Source organism: Lutra lutra, chromosome 7, assembly GCF_902655055.1.
Source record: "Lutra lutra chromosome 7, mLutLut1.2, whole genome shotgun sequence".
Lineage (NCBI taxonomy): Eukaryota > Metazoa > Chordata > Mammalia > Carnivora > Mustelidae > Lutra > Lutra lutra.
The window spans coordinates 4,428,330-4,442,207 of record NC_062284.1 but is presented as its reverse complement, the minus strand read 5'-3'; the positions used below and the strand labels follow the sequence as shown (position 1 = coordinate 4,442,207).

General features: G+C 44.8%; 1 protein-coding gene across 4 annotated transcripts in view; it reads left to right on the top strand.

The window, feature by feature from the left end:
• The window catches only part of ALPK3 (alpha kinase 3), a 52,049-nt gene that overhangs the window by 23,257 nt on the left and 14,914 nt on the right, over positions 1 to 13,878 (top strand). For all 4 annotated transcript variants that reach the window (XM_047736654.1, XM_047736656.1, XM_047736657.1 and 1 more), the window contains one exon: positions 11,698 to 13,735. In XM_047736654.1, the coding sequence (XP_047592610.1) occupies positions 11,698 to 13,735 (2,038 nt within the window). The remainder of the gene's footprint in view (positions 1 to 11,697; positions 13,736 to 13,878) is intronic.

The following is a 13,878-nucleotide window of genomic DNA, read 5'->3' as shown; positions in this document are numbered from 1 at the left end:
GGCTTGATCCCAGAACCCTGAGATCATGACCTGAGCCGAAGGCAGCTGCTTAACCAACTGAGCCACCCAGGCGTCCCTGTATATACTAATTTTTATACACACTAAAGCCTATTTTAGTTCCTATGTATACCTATCACAACCCATTAATCTGGTTATCAATCCTCACAGCAGAATGATCTTGTTTTAATGATTGCGGCTTTAATTTCTGGCAGAACAACCATCTTAGATGCCTTTTAAAATTTTTCTTAGCTCTTTTTTCCGTCTTATTCCTCTACGGAAACTTTAGAATCATTGTTTCAAGTTCTTTAAACTTCCAGATGCCACTGCGATTTTTTTCCATTTGTTTGGTTTTGTTGTTGTTGTTTTTAACCTTGTACCTGTATATTTACCACTTTAAAAAAAAATCACATTTAAAAAAAAAGCGGTAAGCTGTTTTTAACAAGCTCACAAGCTTGTTAAATCTTCTCATGGAAAACTCAAGTCCACTTTGCATTTGGAATGATCTTTTGGTAAAACTTGCCAGTTATGTATTTTAAACAGCTTTATTGAGGTATATATACCATAACATTCACTTATTCCAAATGTGCAACATAATGTACACAGTTTAGAGTTATGAAGACACGACCAAAATCTAGTTTTCAGACATTTCCATCACCCTAAAAAGGTCCCTGTTCCTTTTTTGCAGTTCATCCTTGTCCCCACCCCACAGACCCAGGCAACCACAAATGTGCTTTCTGTTTCTGTGTCATTGGGGTTCTGATTGGGATTATAGTAAGTATAGGAATTAATTTGGAAAAACCTGTATCTTTAGCTTTCTCGTCTGACAGCATGGTATTCATTTCCATTATTCAAGCCTTTTTTCATATCTCTTTTTAAGTTCTCTTATTTTCTTCATATGAGCCAGCATGTCACTTGTCAGGGTCAGGTACTGGAAGGATCTCTGCCTCTGGGATAAGATGCCACTGCTCTCCTACTCTGTCTTGATTTCCTTTCCCGGATATAGGGGATATCTCCAGCAGTTCAAATTAGGCTTCCATATTGGATATGGATGGGAGCAGATGTTGGGACTGAGACCTCTTGGATTGTGAAGTATGTCCAGACACTCCCCCTCTCCCTGCCTAGAACCCAGTGATGCTGTACAGAGGGCTCTTTATCTGGGCGGAAGCAATCTTCCCTGAAGGTACTTAGTGAATGGGAACTGGCCTTCAGGGACCTCAAAAGCTGCTTTTTAGTGCCCTAGTCTGAGACCTTCTCTGAGACTGGCTTAGATATCTAGAGCTGAGGTACAGGAGTATGGGGACATGGTGGAGTGTGCCATCTGCCCAGATCCTTGGAGGGGACAGTGTACACATGGCAGAGCTCTGCTGAATGCCTTAAGACCTCAGAGTGTGTCTTCTTGGGAAACCCTGGAAGTCTTTTTTTTTTTTTTAAGATTTTATTTATTTGATAGAGAGAGAACACAAGCAAGGAGAGTGGCAGAGTGAGAGAGAGAAGCAGACTCCCTGCTGAGCAGGGAGCCCTATGTGGGGTTCAATCCCAGGACCCCGAGATCATGACCTGAGCCAAAAGGAGATTCTTAACCAAATGAGCCACCCAGGTGCCCCCCCTTTTTTGTTGTTTGGGTTTTTTGTTTGTTTGTTTGTTTTTTTGGTGAGCAGCAAAGCAAAGTTTATTGAGTGATAGTACAGAGCACCCCAAGAGGGAGGGGACCTGAAAGGCTGTCCAGGAAACCCTGAGTCTTGAGGATAATTATCCCAAGATTTGGAAACTCTACTCCCATAATAAAGGATCTTTGGTTTTCAGAGAATACATGAATACAAGTATTTTTGGAGAACTGTTGAAGGGAGGGGGGGTTGAGGAGAGACATGGTCCTTAAGGAATTACCTAGTGAATCTAGGGGATTAGACTTAAATCAAACCAGAAGTACAAAGAGGGTGTGGTGAATGGTTATTATAATAGATTTCTAGGGAAGGAGAGTGGGGTGGTCTGCAGTTGCTAGGGAAGGCATTTGGGAAGTGGCCAGACTGGCTGGCAACATGTATAGGACTCATTACTGAGAATACCACAGTAGAAAAACATCAAAGAGAAATTGTCATTTTTTAAATATAGAAGGATGCCCATAATATCCCCAGGTTGAAAGAGCTTAGATAGGTGGAAGAGAGAAAGGAAGGCATTCTGGGAAGGACACGGATCATGAAGCAAAGGTCAGGTAGTGGGCTAGTGAGGAATGCAAACCTGCCTGTCCTAGTCTTGATGCCCAGATGCTTTTGAAGCTGCTCAGTACTTTTTCTTCTCTTCTGTGTCTTGTGTGCTGCTTTGATTTGTTTAGCCTGAAGTGTAACATCATTCAGGCTTGGGGGTGAGGCAGAATGGGGGAGAACTAACATTTATTGAATATCAACTTCTAGTAATGCTAGGTTAGATAGTTCAGACCAACTCCCTATTGAGGACAACTAGTAAAAGGCAAAATGAAAAGTTATCAGCCCAGGATATGGACGGAGATGGAAGTCCAGAATGGTGAGCCCAGTGTTTGGTATATCTTTTATCTTGTGGCTGTTTGCTACTCCAGAAGAGCAGAATGAGAGACTCAGCAGTGTTTTAGACAGCCTCCTGGGACTGGGGAGACAAAGATTAGAGCCTGTGGTCTCAAGAGTAGTAGCCCTGGTAAACCCCCCTGGTCTTTGAGTTGGGACCCCGAAGGAGTAGTGAGCCAGAGGTAAATTACCCACACAGGGGATTGAGGCTTATCTCTGAGTTGCCCAAGTGACAAGAAATATCTCAGTCCCTGAAAGTAGGTTAATGTGATTCAAGATAGCTGGTGCCCCGAGCACCCGGAAGAAGCAAAAATCATCTGGAGGGTGATAGCATCACTTTAAGCCTTAAATTGTTTTTAAAAAGTGTTTCAAATATAATATTTAGCATCCAAGTGAAGATAAGCAGCACTCCAAGAGAAGAAAACATGAAAAAAAAAGTAGCAAAAACAGCAGACAGTGTAAATTTGTCCATAGGGTGTTCCAACTTTTGGAATTATTAGCCATGAACTATAAAACTAAAACTCTATTTCCTATACTTAAAAAGGTAAAAAAGACAAGATTGAAAATTTCAGAGAACTAGAAGCTATAAAAAGTGGGATAAACTTAAAAATCAACCAACTGGAAATCCAGAACTGAAAAATACAATAATCAGTATGAAGCTAGTTATTATAACATTTCCAGTTCTGGGTGAGATGGGGCAAACACTCACCTTATATTTCCCATTGAATGCAGCTAAAAAACCTGGGCAAAATCCTTGGTGCAGCTATTTAATGACTTTGGTAAACAACAGTAGGCAGATTGGGGAAGACTGGACTTCAAAGTACCCTAGAACTAGCAGTGTTTACCTGTTTGGTTTCTTGCCTTTTAAATCGAGTTCTCTGTCCTGGTCTTAATTCAATCAGAAACTCAGAAGTAAGGATTAGCTTTACTTTAGGAGAAGCTCTCTACTGTACATCAAGCTTGAGGAATAGGAAAGGAATCTCCTGGTAGTGACAGTAATGGCAGAAGAGGCCACAGGTGTCAAACTTTGAGGGAGGGAATCTTTCTCTCTGTTCAGAGAAGCTGTCGTCTCCAAGACAGTAGGATGAATCCCTGTTGCTTTTTTTCCTCTCTCTCTCTTTTGGGTCTCTTTCTTGGCCTAGGACACAGGTTCATGTGTGAAAGTATATGATGAATAAATGAAGCCCCAGCTATCTGTCCAGAGGCTGAAAAAAGGGAGCCCTATGGACCCAGAAAGTACAGGAGAGATCTTGGAGAAGGAACATTTGAGAAAGTGACTTCATAAGCTGTTTACAAATTCCTGGGCTTGTCCCCAAGCTATTTATGCATGCATGGGTCTGGTTCTGCACACTGTATCAAAAACTTTGAGAATGGAACTAAAAGACCGTCATCCAGGTCCCAGACGGGTCCCCAGTGGCATACACACTGGTTGGTCTGAATAGTACTGCGAAGGCATTGAACAATGGAACTCACACTGAAACTACAATCTCAACAGGCTGATTGAAACTTGCAGCTGGAACACAACCAAGTAGATTGTCTGCTAAGACACAAACATTAACATTATCCATAGGATTTATATAAGAACCAGGGTCTCATGATATTCAAAATGTCTAGGATACAATAAAAGTAACTTGGCATATGGAAAATCAGGAAGTCTCAACTTTCATGGGAAAAGACAAAGAATACCAGTGTCAAGATGGCAGAGATATTGGAATTATCTCAGTTAGTGTCCGCAACTATAAGAACATGACAAAATGTAAGGGTAAACATTCTGGAAATAATTGGAAACATAGAACATCTCTGCAAAGAAATACAAGATATAAAGAACCAAATTTTAATTTTAGAACTGAAAAATACAATAATTGAAATAAAGACGCTTTCTCACTGGGCACAATAGCAGAATGAAGGTGGCAGGAAAATGTCAATGAACTTGAAGATAGGTCGATAGATATTATTCAACTTGAATAACAGAGAAGGAAAATAAAAAGATAAGAAAGAGAAATAAACAGACCTTCAGGGACCTGTGGTACCATATCAAAACATCTAAGGAGAGAAGGGTGTGGTACAGAAAAAAATACCTGAATAAATAATGGCTGAACACTAGCCAAATTTGGCAAAAGACACAAACCTACACACAAGAAGTTCAGCAAATCCCAAATAAGATATGCCTACAGAATTCCATGCCAAGAAGCAATAAGCAAATTGCTGAGAACTAAAGACAACACAAAAGTCTTGAAAGTAGTCAGTGAAAAACACATTATAGGGGAAAAATGATTCAAATGACTGCAGATTTCTCATTGAAAACAATGGAGGTCAAAAGGAGGTGGAATAATATACCTGCTAAAAGGAAGTGTCTTTCTATCTGTAAATCTACATTCAGCAACAAATATCTTTCAGTATTGAAGGTGAAATAAAGGCATTACCTGATAAAACTAAGACAATAAATCACTGGCAGACCTATTCTGAAAGATTGGTAAAGTACGTTTTACCTATAGAAGGGAAATGATACTGGAATGGAACCTGTATCACCAGGAATGAAGGAAGAACTACAGAAATGGTAAATATTGGGGTAAACATGCAGCATAAAAGGGAGAGGACAAAGGGATCTATATGGTGATAAAATGACTACATTTCACTTGAAGAGTTAAATATTGATCCCAAATAGACTGTGGGAAGTTAAGCATATATATTGTAACCCTTAGAGCAAAAATTAAAATACTATACAAAGAAATATAGTAAAAATCACAACATATAAATTGAAGGGGAATACTAAAAATGTTCAAATAATCTAAAAGAAGACATGATAGGGGAAACGGAGGACAGAAAAAACAGAGAAAAGAAATGGAAAACAAATAATAAAATAATTGACCTAAATGCAAACATATAATTATATTAAATGTAAGTGGTCTAAACACACAAATAAGAGAGATTATGAGAACGGATCAAATAACATTCTCAAAGCTGTGCTTTTTACAAGAAATTGACCTCAACTATAATATTATAGGTAGGCAAAAAATAAAATGATAGAAAATATACACTATGCAAACACTATTCTGTTGAGAACTGGAGTGACCCTGTTAATTTCAGACAACGTAGACTCCAGGGCAAAATTGTGAGTTATATAATGAGAAAAGGGTCTGCTCAAGAAAACATAATAAAAAAATGTGTTTGCCTCTAACAACAGAGCTTCAAAATATATGAAGAACAGGAAGGAGAAAGAGAAAGATCAGCCATTATAATTGGAGACTTTAACGTTCTCTCAGTAATGTCTTGAGCTAATAAACTGAAAATCAGTATGAATAAGAATAGAAAAGAGCAACATTATCAACTGACTAGGTCTAACACATGCATAGGATACTCCATGTAACAACAGAATACTTGTTCTTCTCAGGTGCGTGTAAAACAGTCACCAAAATAGATCATATCCTGGGTCATAAACAAACCTTAACAAATATAAAATAATTGCAATAATACAAAGTATGTTTTCTGTGCAAAATGGATTTAAGCAACAGATCAATGACAGAAAAAGATAGCAGGAAACTCTCAAAATGCTTTAAATATTTATGACGCACTCTCATGAGTCAAAGAGGAAGGTCTTAAGGGCAAATGGAAAATATTTTTAACTGAATGAAAATGAAGATACAACACGCGAAAAGTTTGGATAAATCAGTATTTTGAGGAAAATAAGTATTTTGAGGAAAATTTATAACATTAAAATATTTATATTAGAAAAGAAGAAAGGTCTAAGTAATCTAAGCTCCCGTGTTGAGAAAGTGGAAAAGGAAGAGCTAAATAAACCCAAAACAAAGAGAAGGAAGGAAATAGTAAAAGAGCACTGGGCGTTATATGCAACTAATGAATCATTGAACACTACATCAAAAAATTATGATGTTCTGTATGTTGGTTAACTGAACGTAATAAAAAAAAAGAACAGAAAACAATGACATTGGAAACAGAAAACTATGGAGAAAACAAACTGAAACCTGGTTATTTGGAAAAAATCAGTAATATTGATAAACCTCTAGCAAGACTCACAAAGGAAAAAAATGAGAGAAGACACAAATGACCAGCATTAAGGTAAAAGAAAGGCCTGATCATAGTGATCATTTCACATGATAGGCATCTCAAAACATCAGGTTGTATACCTGATGTTAAATTATACAGTCTTTGTCAATTATACCTCAATAAATTTTTAGGGGCACCAGGGTGACTCAGGCAGTTGGATGTCTGATTCTTGGTCTTGGCTCAGGTCGTGATCTCATGGGTCGTGGGATTGAGCCCTTTGTCTGGCTCCGCACTCAGTGGGGAGTCTGATTGAAGAGTCCCTCCCTCTGCCCCTCCCCACCACTCAAGCTCTCTCTCTCCCTCTCTCTCTTTCAATCCCTCTAAAATAAATAAATCCTTAGAAAAAAGATTTTTTTAAAAAGGAATGAAGGGTAATTTCTCTAGCAATCTTGCAAGTACTAAAAGGATAATCAAGGCCCATCATGAAAAACTGTGCATGTAGTTCAACAACTTAGATGAAATAGACCAACTCTTTAAAAACTACAAGCTATGAAACTCTTGCAAACAATGAGATAACTTGAATAATCCTATAATTGTTACAGAAATAAAATTTGTAGCTAAAAATCATCCAAATAGGAAGTCTTTTGGACCAGATAGTTTTTCTGGCAAATCTACCGAGGATTTAAAGATGTTAAAGCCTCAGTATCAGCCCTGGGTCTAGGTTTCAGAGGAAGGAGATTCCAGGTCCTAGACATTGCCCTCACCATTCCTGTTAAGCTCCTGGTTTTGTCCCTGCTTCCTCAAACCAGCACTCCGGGACCATGTCCCACTTTGAGGGTTAGAAGCCATTGTATTGTCAATTAGTAGTTGATTCCAAAATCTCTTATGTTCTTGAGCCCATGCTGGGTGCAGAGGTGAAGCAGACTGCATCCCTAATCTCTGAGAATTTATGAGGAAGACAGTAGGTCCGGATGGATAATTAAACCTACTGTTCTTCCTTGTAGTGACAAAGCTCATACAGAACTAGCTGGGTTCACCCCTGCTCACACCATGGTTATTTTAAAGAATACATGGCAGTCCTTCTCATCTCTCCACACGGTTCCAGATGTGGACACACACACACACACACACACACACACACACACACACACCACAGTGTTTAAAGAGGTCATCCTTTGCAGAAGTGTACAGAAATTACTCAACTGAACCTTTACCATAGAGTTACCCAGCATCCCCTCTAATCCAGGGTCTGTGCTGGGTCCATCTCTTTGGAAGGGAAGAATTTACACATTAACAGGTGCCACCTGGATGAAACACTGCCACACAGAATGAGGGAATCCCGATACAATTAGGTACATTTGCTGTGGGTACATAGCATAGGGAGCCTCTAATGATTTTGGGGGGGGGTGAGTGGAGGAGGAGGCTCAGAAGTCTTCCAAGAAGAGAGTCTTCAAGAATGAGGAGTCTTTCAGGTGGGCAAGGAGAAGGCTGAGACTGTCCAGCAGAGAGAAACACACCAAGTAGTAATAAAATAGCACAGTGGTCACTACCGTAACTTAGTGGTGTTGGGCAGAGGGACCCAAGAGATGAACCTGGAAGAGAGATCTGGGATGCTTGCGGAAGGATGGGCTTTGTTAATCACATGAGGTGTAATTGATTTATTTTCACTTTAAATTGAACATTATTGGATATGTGTTCATGTGCACATGGTATAAAATTTAAAAAGTAGAACAGGTATATGGAGAATATTGTCGTCCTCAGCTGGACCACCCGCCCCCCCACCAGTTTCTCTTCCTGAAGTCAGAAGCCAGAACAGGTTTCCTGAGCATACCTCCAGAACTATTTTCCCTGCATTTAAAAATATGTATCTGTACATTTGCCACACAAAGGTTGCATATTGTACTTTCTGTCCACACCTTGCTTTTCTACTTGGATATTTATTTTAGTTATTTGGAATATGGATGTACTGTAATTCACTGGGCTCGTGCTGTTGACAGAATTTAGGTCATTGCTAGTTTTGCCGTTATAAACCGTGCTGCAGTGAACATCTTTGTCCATAAGTCCATTTACGCTTGGAAATACATCTATAGGACAAATTCTTCATAACGGAACTGTTGGGTCCAAGAGCATAAGCGTTTTTAGTTTTATTCAATGATGCTAAGTGGCCGTCCATGGAGGTGGTGCTGACAGCCTCTTTCCCCAGACCCTGGCCAGCAGTGTTCTTAAACTTTTTGCTCCTTTAAGCTTGGGCTTTTAGGCTTTATCCTGTGAGTGATGATGAGCCCTGGAGAGGTTTTTAAGCAGGGCAGTGTCACAATCCGATCTGTATTTTGGCAAGATCACTTGAGTTGCAGTGAAGGTAAGTGTTGCGCAGAGGCAAAACACTAGAGTTGTGATTGCCAGCTGGGAGACTTGAAAGGGGTCCAGGCGAGACGGAATTGTTGGCAGCGTGGTTTTAGCGGTTGGCAGGGGAGACAGAGAAGGGAATGGGTATTGAGACCCTGAGGAAGTAGGTTTGATAGGACTCAGGAACTGATCAGGCTTGGGGATGGGGGAGAGAAGAGAGCTTTAATCAAAGGCTGTAGGGGCACCTGGTTGACTCAGTTAGTAGGGTGTGCGACTCTTGATCTCAGGGTTGTGAGTTTGAGCCCCATGTTGGGCATAGAGATGACTTAAAAATAAAATCTTGAAAAAAAAAATCAAAGAAACTCTGTTCCCTTGAGATTTATGCAAAGTCAGCGTTTTCTTTGTAAATTTATGGATTTTATGCCTGTGTTAATGCTTCCTAATCCTAGAATACCAGGAGTTAACAGAAGGTTCTAATGTATTACTAACCGCTGTCTGTTGGCTCCAAGGGGTTTTTGTCTATTAGTCTCTTACTGGTTGTTGGAGAATTTAGAGGAGCATTTTTACAAACATTCTTTGGCCACTCAGATTTATTTGATGGCTTCTGAAAATCACCACACTCTTATTTTTCCCATATTTGAATGAATGGTATCATTAATTCAAAATCCCATACTCAGTAACTTTAAATTCTATACTTAATTCAAATGTAGTTTAATTATATATATTTTAAAGTCTTTCTTTATGTGATCTGTTTCCTTTGGTTTTGTGTGTGGTTCTTCTGATAACTAGAGATATTTGTATGTGGTAATATATAATATATATTTTATATGTTACCATTAAGTATTTCCTCTGTTCAGGGTCTTAATTTTTCATGACAGCTATGATCATGTCATTTTTTCCCTGTCATTTTCCATCTCATACTAGCCCCACATCTTCTATCTAGGCAATTATCTCTGTATAGTTAGATATCCTGTATTTCTGTTACCTGGTTTTTCCAGCTTTGGCTAAATCTTTGGTTCTTGGCTTGTATAGGTGATAGACTCCACTTGTCACCTTCTTACTCCTTCCACTTTTTGTACAAGTTGTATCATTTCTGCCTGCTCAGGGCGTAGAACGCTGACATTTTCCTCTGCCACTCTAAGCCCCTTTGAGTGTGGTCTTGATTATATAATTAATACATATTTAATGCTCAGCAAGAATTTTGCTGTGGTTCCCCTAATCATCTTTCGGCTGACCGGAGTATGTTCTCTGGTAGTGTGCTCAAGCGGGCTCATGGGAATGATATTCCCTAAGTCCTCGTATGTTCAAAGACAACCTTCCTACGCTTAGAGATCTTCAGGAAGTTCCTTCAGAAGCGTGTTTTTTTGTGGGCATTTTCTGAGATGGGCTGCCACCGGGCCGTTCCACTCTCCTCTGCCTGTGTCCGCCGGATGTCAGCCTTGGGCGTCTTCTGGGTGATTCCCACCCAGCTCTCCGCGGCCCCACAGCTCTCGTTGGAGGGGGGCTCTGGGCGCTCATCAACCGGGAGGAGTCCTGTGCCCACAGTAACTGTGCTTGGCGGCCACTCTCTGAGCCCCGCAGAACTCTTCACTCTCCGCCTGCCCGAGTGCTCTCATGGTTTCTTCTCTCCCTGCGGCTTTCGTTCCAAGCGGCCTCCAGCCACTCAGCTACCTCCCTGCAGCAGCCCCTGCTCGGTTTTTCTTTTCTTTTACTTTTTTTTTTTTTGAGACTGTAAGTTTTATATGCCTCCAGTTTCACTCATGATGAAGTTTAATATTTTTTTCTTGTTTCTATTGTTGCTTTTGATTATATTGGGGAGGAAAAGAGGCAACTTGTCTCTTGTGCCGCTATGTTTAGACCAGAAGTCCTTTAATTATGTTGGACGGGACGGCATTCTCCCGTATTCTCTCCAGCTTGAAGTGAGACAAAGCCGGCTTCTGGGCTGACTTTACCACTTCCTGTCTGACGGTGGACAATCACCTTTCTCTTTTGGCCATGGGTGTGTTCCTACCTATTAGGTTTACTTTTTTTAAAGAAATGTTTTTAAAGATTTTTATTTTTCCATAATCTCTACACCCAGTGTGGGGTCTGAACTCACGACCCCGAGTTCAAGAGTTGCACGCTCTACCGTCTGAGTGACAATGGAGAGAGCGCTCACAACTATTTCACACTGTGAGGAGTAAGTGAGGTCGTACATGTGTAACAAATAGGGGCCTAGGATAGTGATTTACAATTAAATAGGGCATTCGAAAGGGTAGTAGCATATACTTCATTGATTTTTCCGGCACAGGTGGTGTCCCGAGTGACTGTAACCTCTGTGTTCAGATGACATCACACTGGTACCACTCGCTCTATGGTAATGGCAGATGCTGCCATGGAGCCCCTTGTCAGGAGACCCTTTGGCTCTCTCCCTTGTCGCCTGTAATTCTATCTGGTGGCAGTTAATGCCAAAAAAGAGGGACAGATCAATTTGCTCAGAAGCCTTGAAGAGGGGACCCTCTCCTCCAAATGGCAGGGATGAGGGGTCTTTCAGGGAAGGCAGGTTTTTCTTCAGGGAGAGGTGGGAAGGGCCAGAGCTAGACCTGGATTCTGGATATTCCTTGGTCTAGACTCTGGGATCAGGGATCGGGATGGGGGGCTTAGGACTTTGCCACATGTCCTTTGCCTCCAACCCCTAGCAGGCCTGGAAAACCAGGTGGCAGGAATACGCTCGGGCTCATCTGGGTGAGGTCAGAGGAGGCTGGGACGCCAGGCTGAGAGAGATCCTAAGGCTCGCGTGGTCAAGCTCTTCCTCTCCTCCATGTGTTCTCAGGTCCCGGAATCCCAGGCAAGCCCGGCTCCTACCGCGCTGGCCGCCAACACCGCCGACATGGTCTCTATGGGTTGCAGTGACCCCAGAAGCCGGGGCATCATTGAGCCCATGGACACAGACACCCAGGAAGCTGGGAGGACATCTGCTGACCAGAAACGTGGAGGCAAGAAGAATACAGAGGCTGATGGGAAGATGCAGGTGGATGGGAGGACCCAGGGAGACAGGACACAGGCCACCCAGACGACACAGGCAGATAGGAAGAGCCGAGTGGACATTGGGCCACGAGAAAGTGAGAGGCCAGCATCCGCCAGGAGGTCCCAGGAGGATGTGGTGGCCCAGGGAAGGGCAGGGACGCAGGTGGAAAGGACACAGAGGAAGGAGGACACAGGCAGGAGGATGCAGGAAGACAGAGGGACACGGTCTGAGGAGAGCACACCCACAGCCATGAAAGGTCAGTCTGAGAAGGGCTCTGTGAGCAGCCCTGGCCCACAGTCCAGTGAGTGTTTCGACCAGACCCCCGAAGGGCCCTCTGTCCCAGAAGAACCTGGTTTTGTGCTCAGATCTGAAGAAGCGGCACTCACAGCCCCCGGGAGCTACGAGCCAGCACTTCTGGCTGCCCCAGGAGGCGGTCGCACGCTCCCAGCCCAGCAGCCTCCCCAGGGTGGTCTGGAGCAGCGGGGAGGGCCTGAGTGGCCGGGGCTGGTTAAGGACAAGTCAGAGGATGGCCTGATCCCAGGCCCCAAGGAGGAGCAGCAGAAGGAGGTGCTGTCTGTGGATCTGGGTGGCTGTCCTCCAGCTGGCCGGAGCCCGGAGGTGCCCACTGTGCCCTCTCCTCCCAGGCGGGGCCTGACCACGAGCTCTCGGGAGGCTCCGCCCAGCACTCCAGCCCCTGAGAACACGAGTGCTGCTGCCTTCCTGCCCTCTGGGGACCAGGCCTTGCTGAGGCCGGCCCCCCCACTGTCCCTGGGGCCAGAGACCCCCACCCAGAGTCACCCACCAGCAGCCATGTCTGCCACCAGCGAGGGGGCCTGTGCCCCAGGGCTGGATGTGGAGGGGAGGCCCCCGGGTCCCCAGAGCTGCGACCCCGGCCTCATAGACTCCCTGAAGAACTACCTGCTTCTGCTGCTGAAGCTCTCCAGTGCAGAGCCGGGGGGTGGGGGCGCCGAGGCGCAGGGGGCAGCTGCCGCTGGGGCTCCGGTGTCCTCGGCCGCTCTGGTCCCTGACGTGGAGGTGGCCGGTCTGAGTCCCCGGACGTCCAGGCGCATCCTGGAGCGCGTGGAGAACAACCATCTAGTGCAGAGCGCCCAGAGCCTGGTGCTGAGCCCCTGCACCTCCCGCCGCCTCACCGGCCTCCTGGATCGCGAGGTGCAGGCTGGCCGTCGGGCCCTCGAAGCAGCCCGGGGCCCTGGCCCCAGCAGCCTCACCGTCCCTGCCATCGTGGTAGGTGAGGAGGGGGGCCCTGGGCTGGCCTCCGAAGGATCCAGTGAGGACGAGGGTGAGGGTCCTCCCGAGGGGCCTGGGCTCCCAGGGGCCTCCCCGGAGAGCGGTGTACGCGGGTGGCTGGGGGAGACGGGTGGGCAGATGGCCTTGGGTCCAGGAGCACTCCCAGCAGACAGAAGGGCCCAGGAGCCCTTCCAGGAGGAGGAGGCCCCAGGGGAGGCCCTGACAGGCCTCCCCGCAGCGACTCCGGAGGAGCTAGCTTTGGGGGCCCGGAGGAAGAGGTTTCTCCCCAAGGTCAGAGCAGGAGGAGACAGGGAAGCAGCCAAGGCTGAAGAAAGGGAGAGCCCCACGGTTTCCCCTCGGGGGCCCAGGAAGGGCCTGGCACCCGGGTCCCCGGGGACCCCAGGGCGGGAGAAACGTTCCCCAACCCAGGGTAGAAAGGCCGGCATGCTGGAGGTGCCGCGGGCAGAGGACGAGCTGGCAGCAGGAGACCTGGGCTCCGGCCCCAAGGCCAGCAGTGCGGACGCAGAGCAAGTCCTGGATGAAGGCAAGCAGGACGCTTCGGCCAAGTCCAAGAAAGCCAAAGACCTGCTGAAAGGTGAGCAATGGGGAGGGTCGGGGAGGGCTTCAGGGGAGAGGGTTGCACAACGCAGTGGGGGAAGGGGCACAACCAAGAGGGGTTTACAGCGCCCTTCCTAGAACAGTCTCCTGGAACTAGACCCCCTTCCGAGGGCTAGTTCT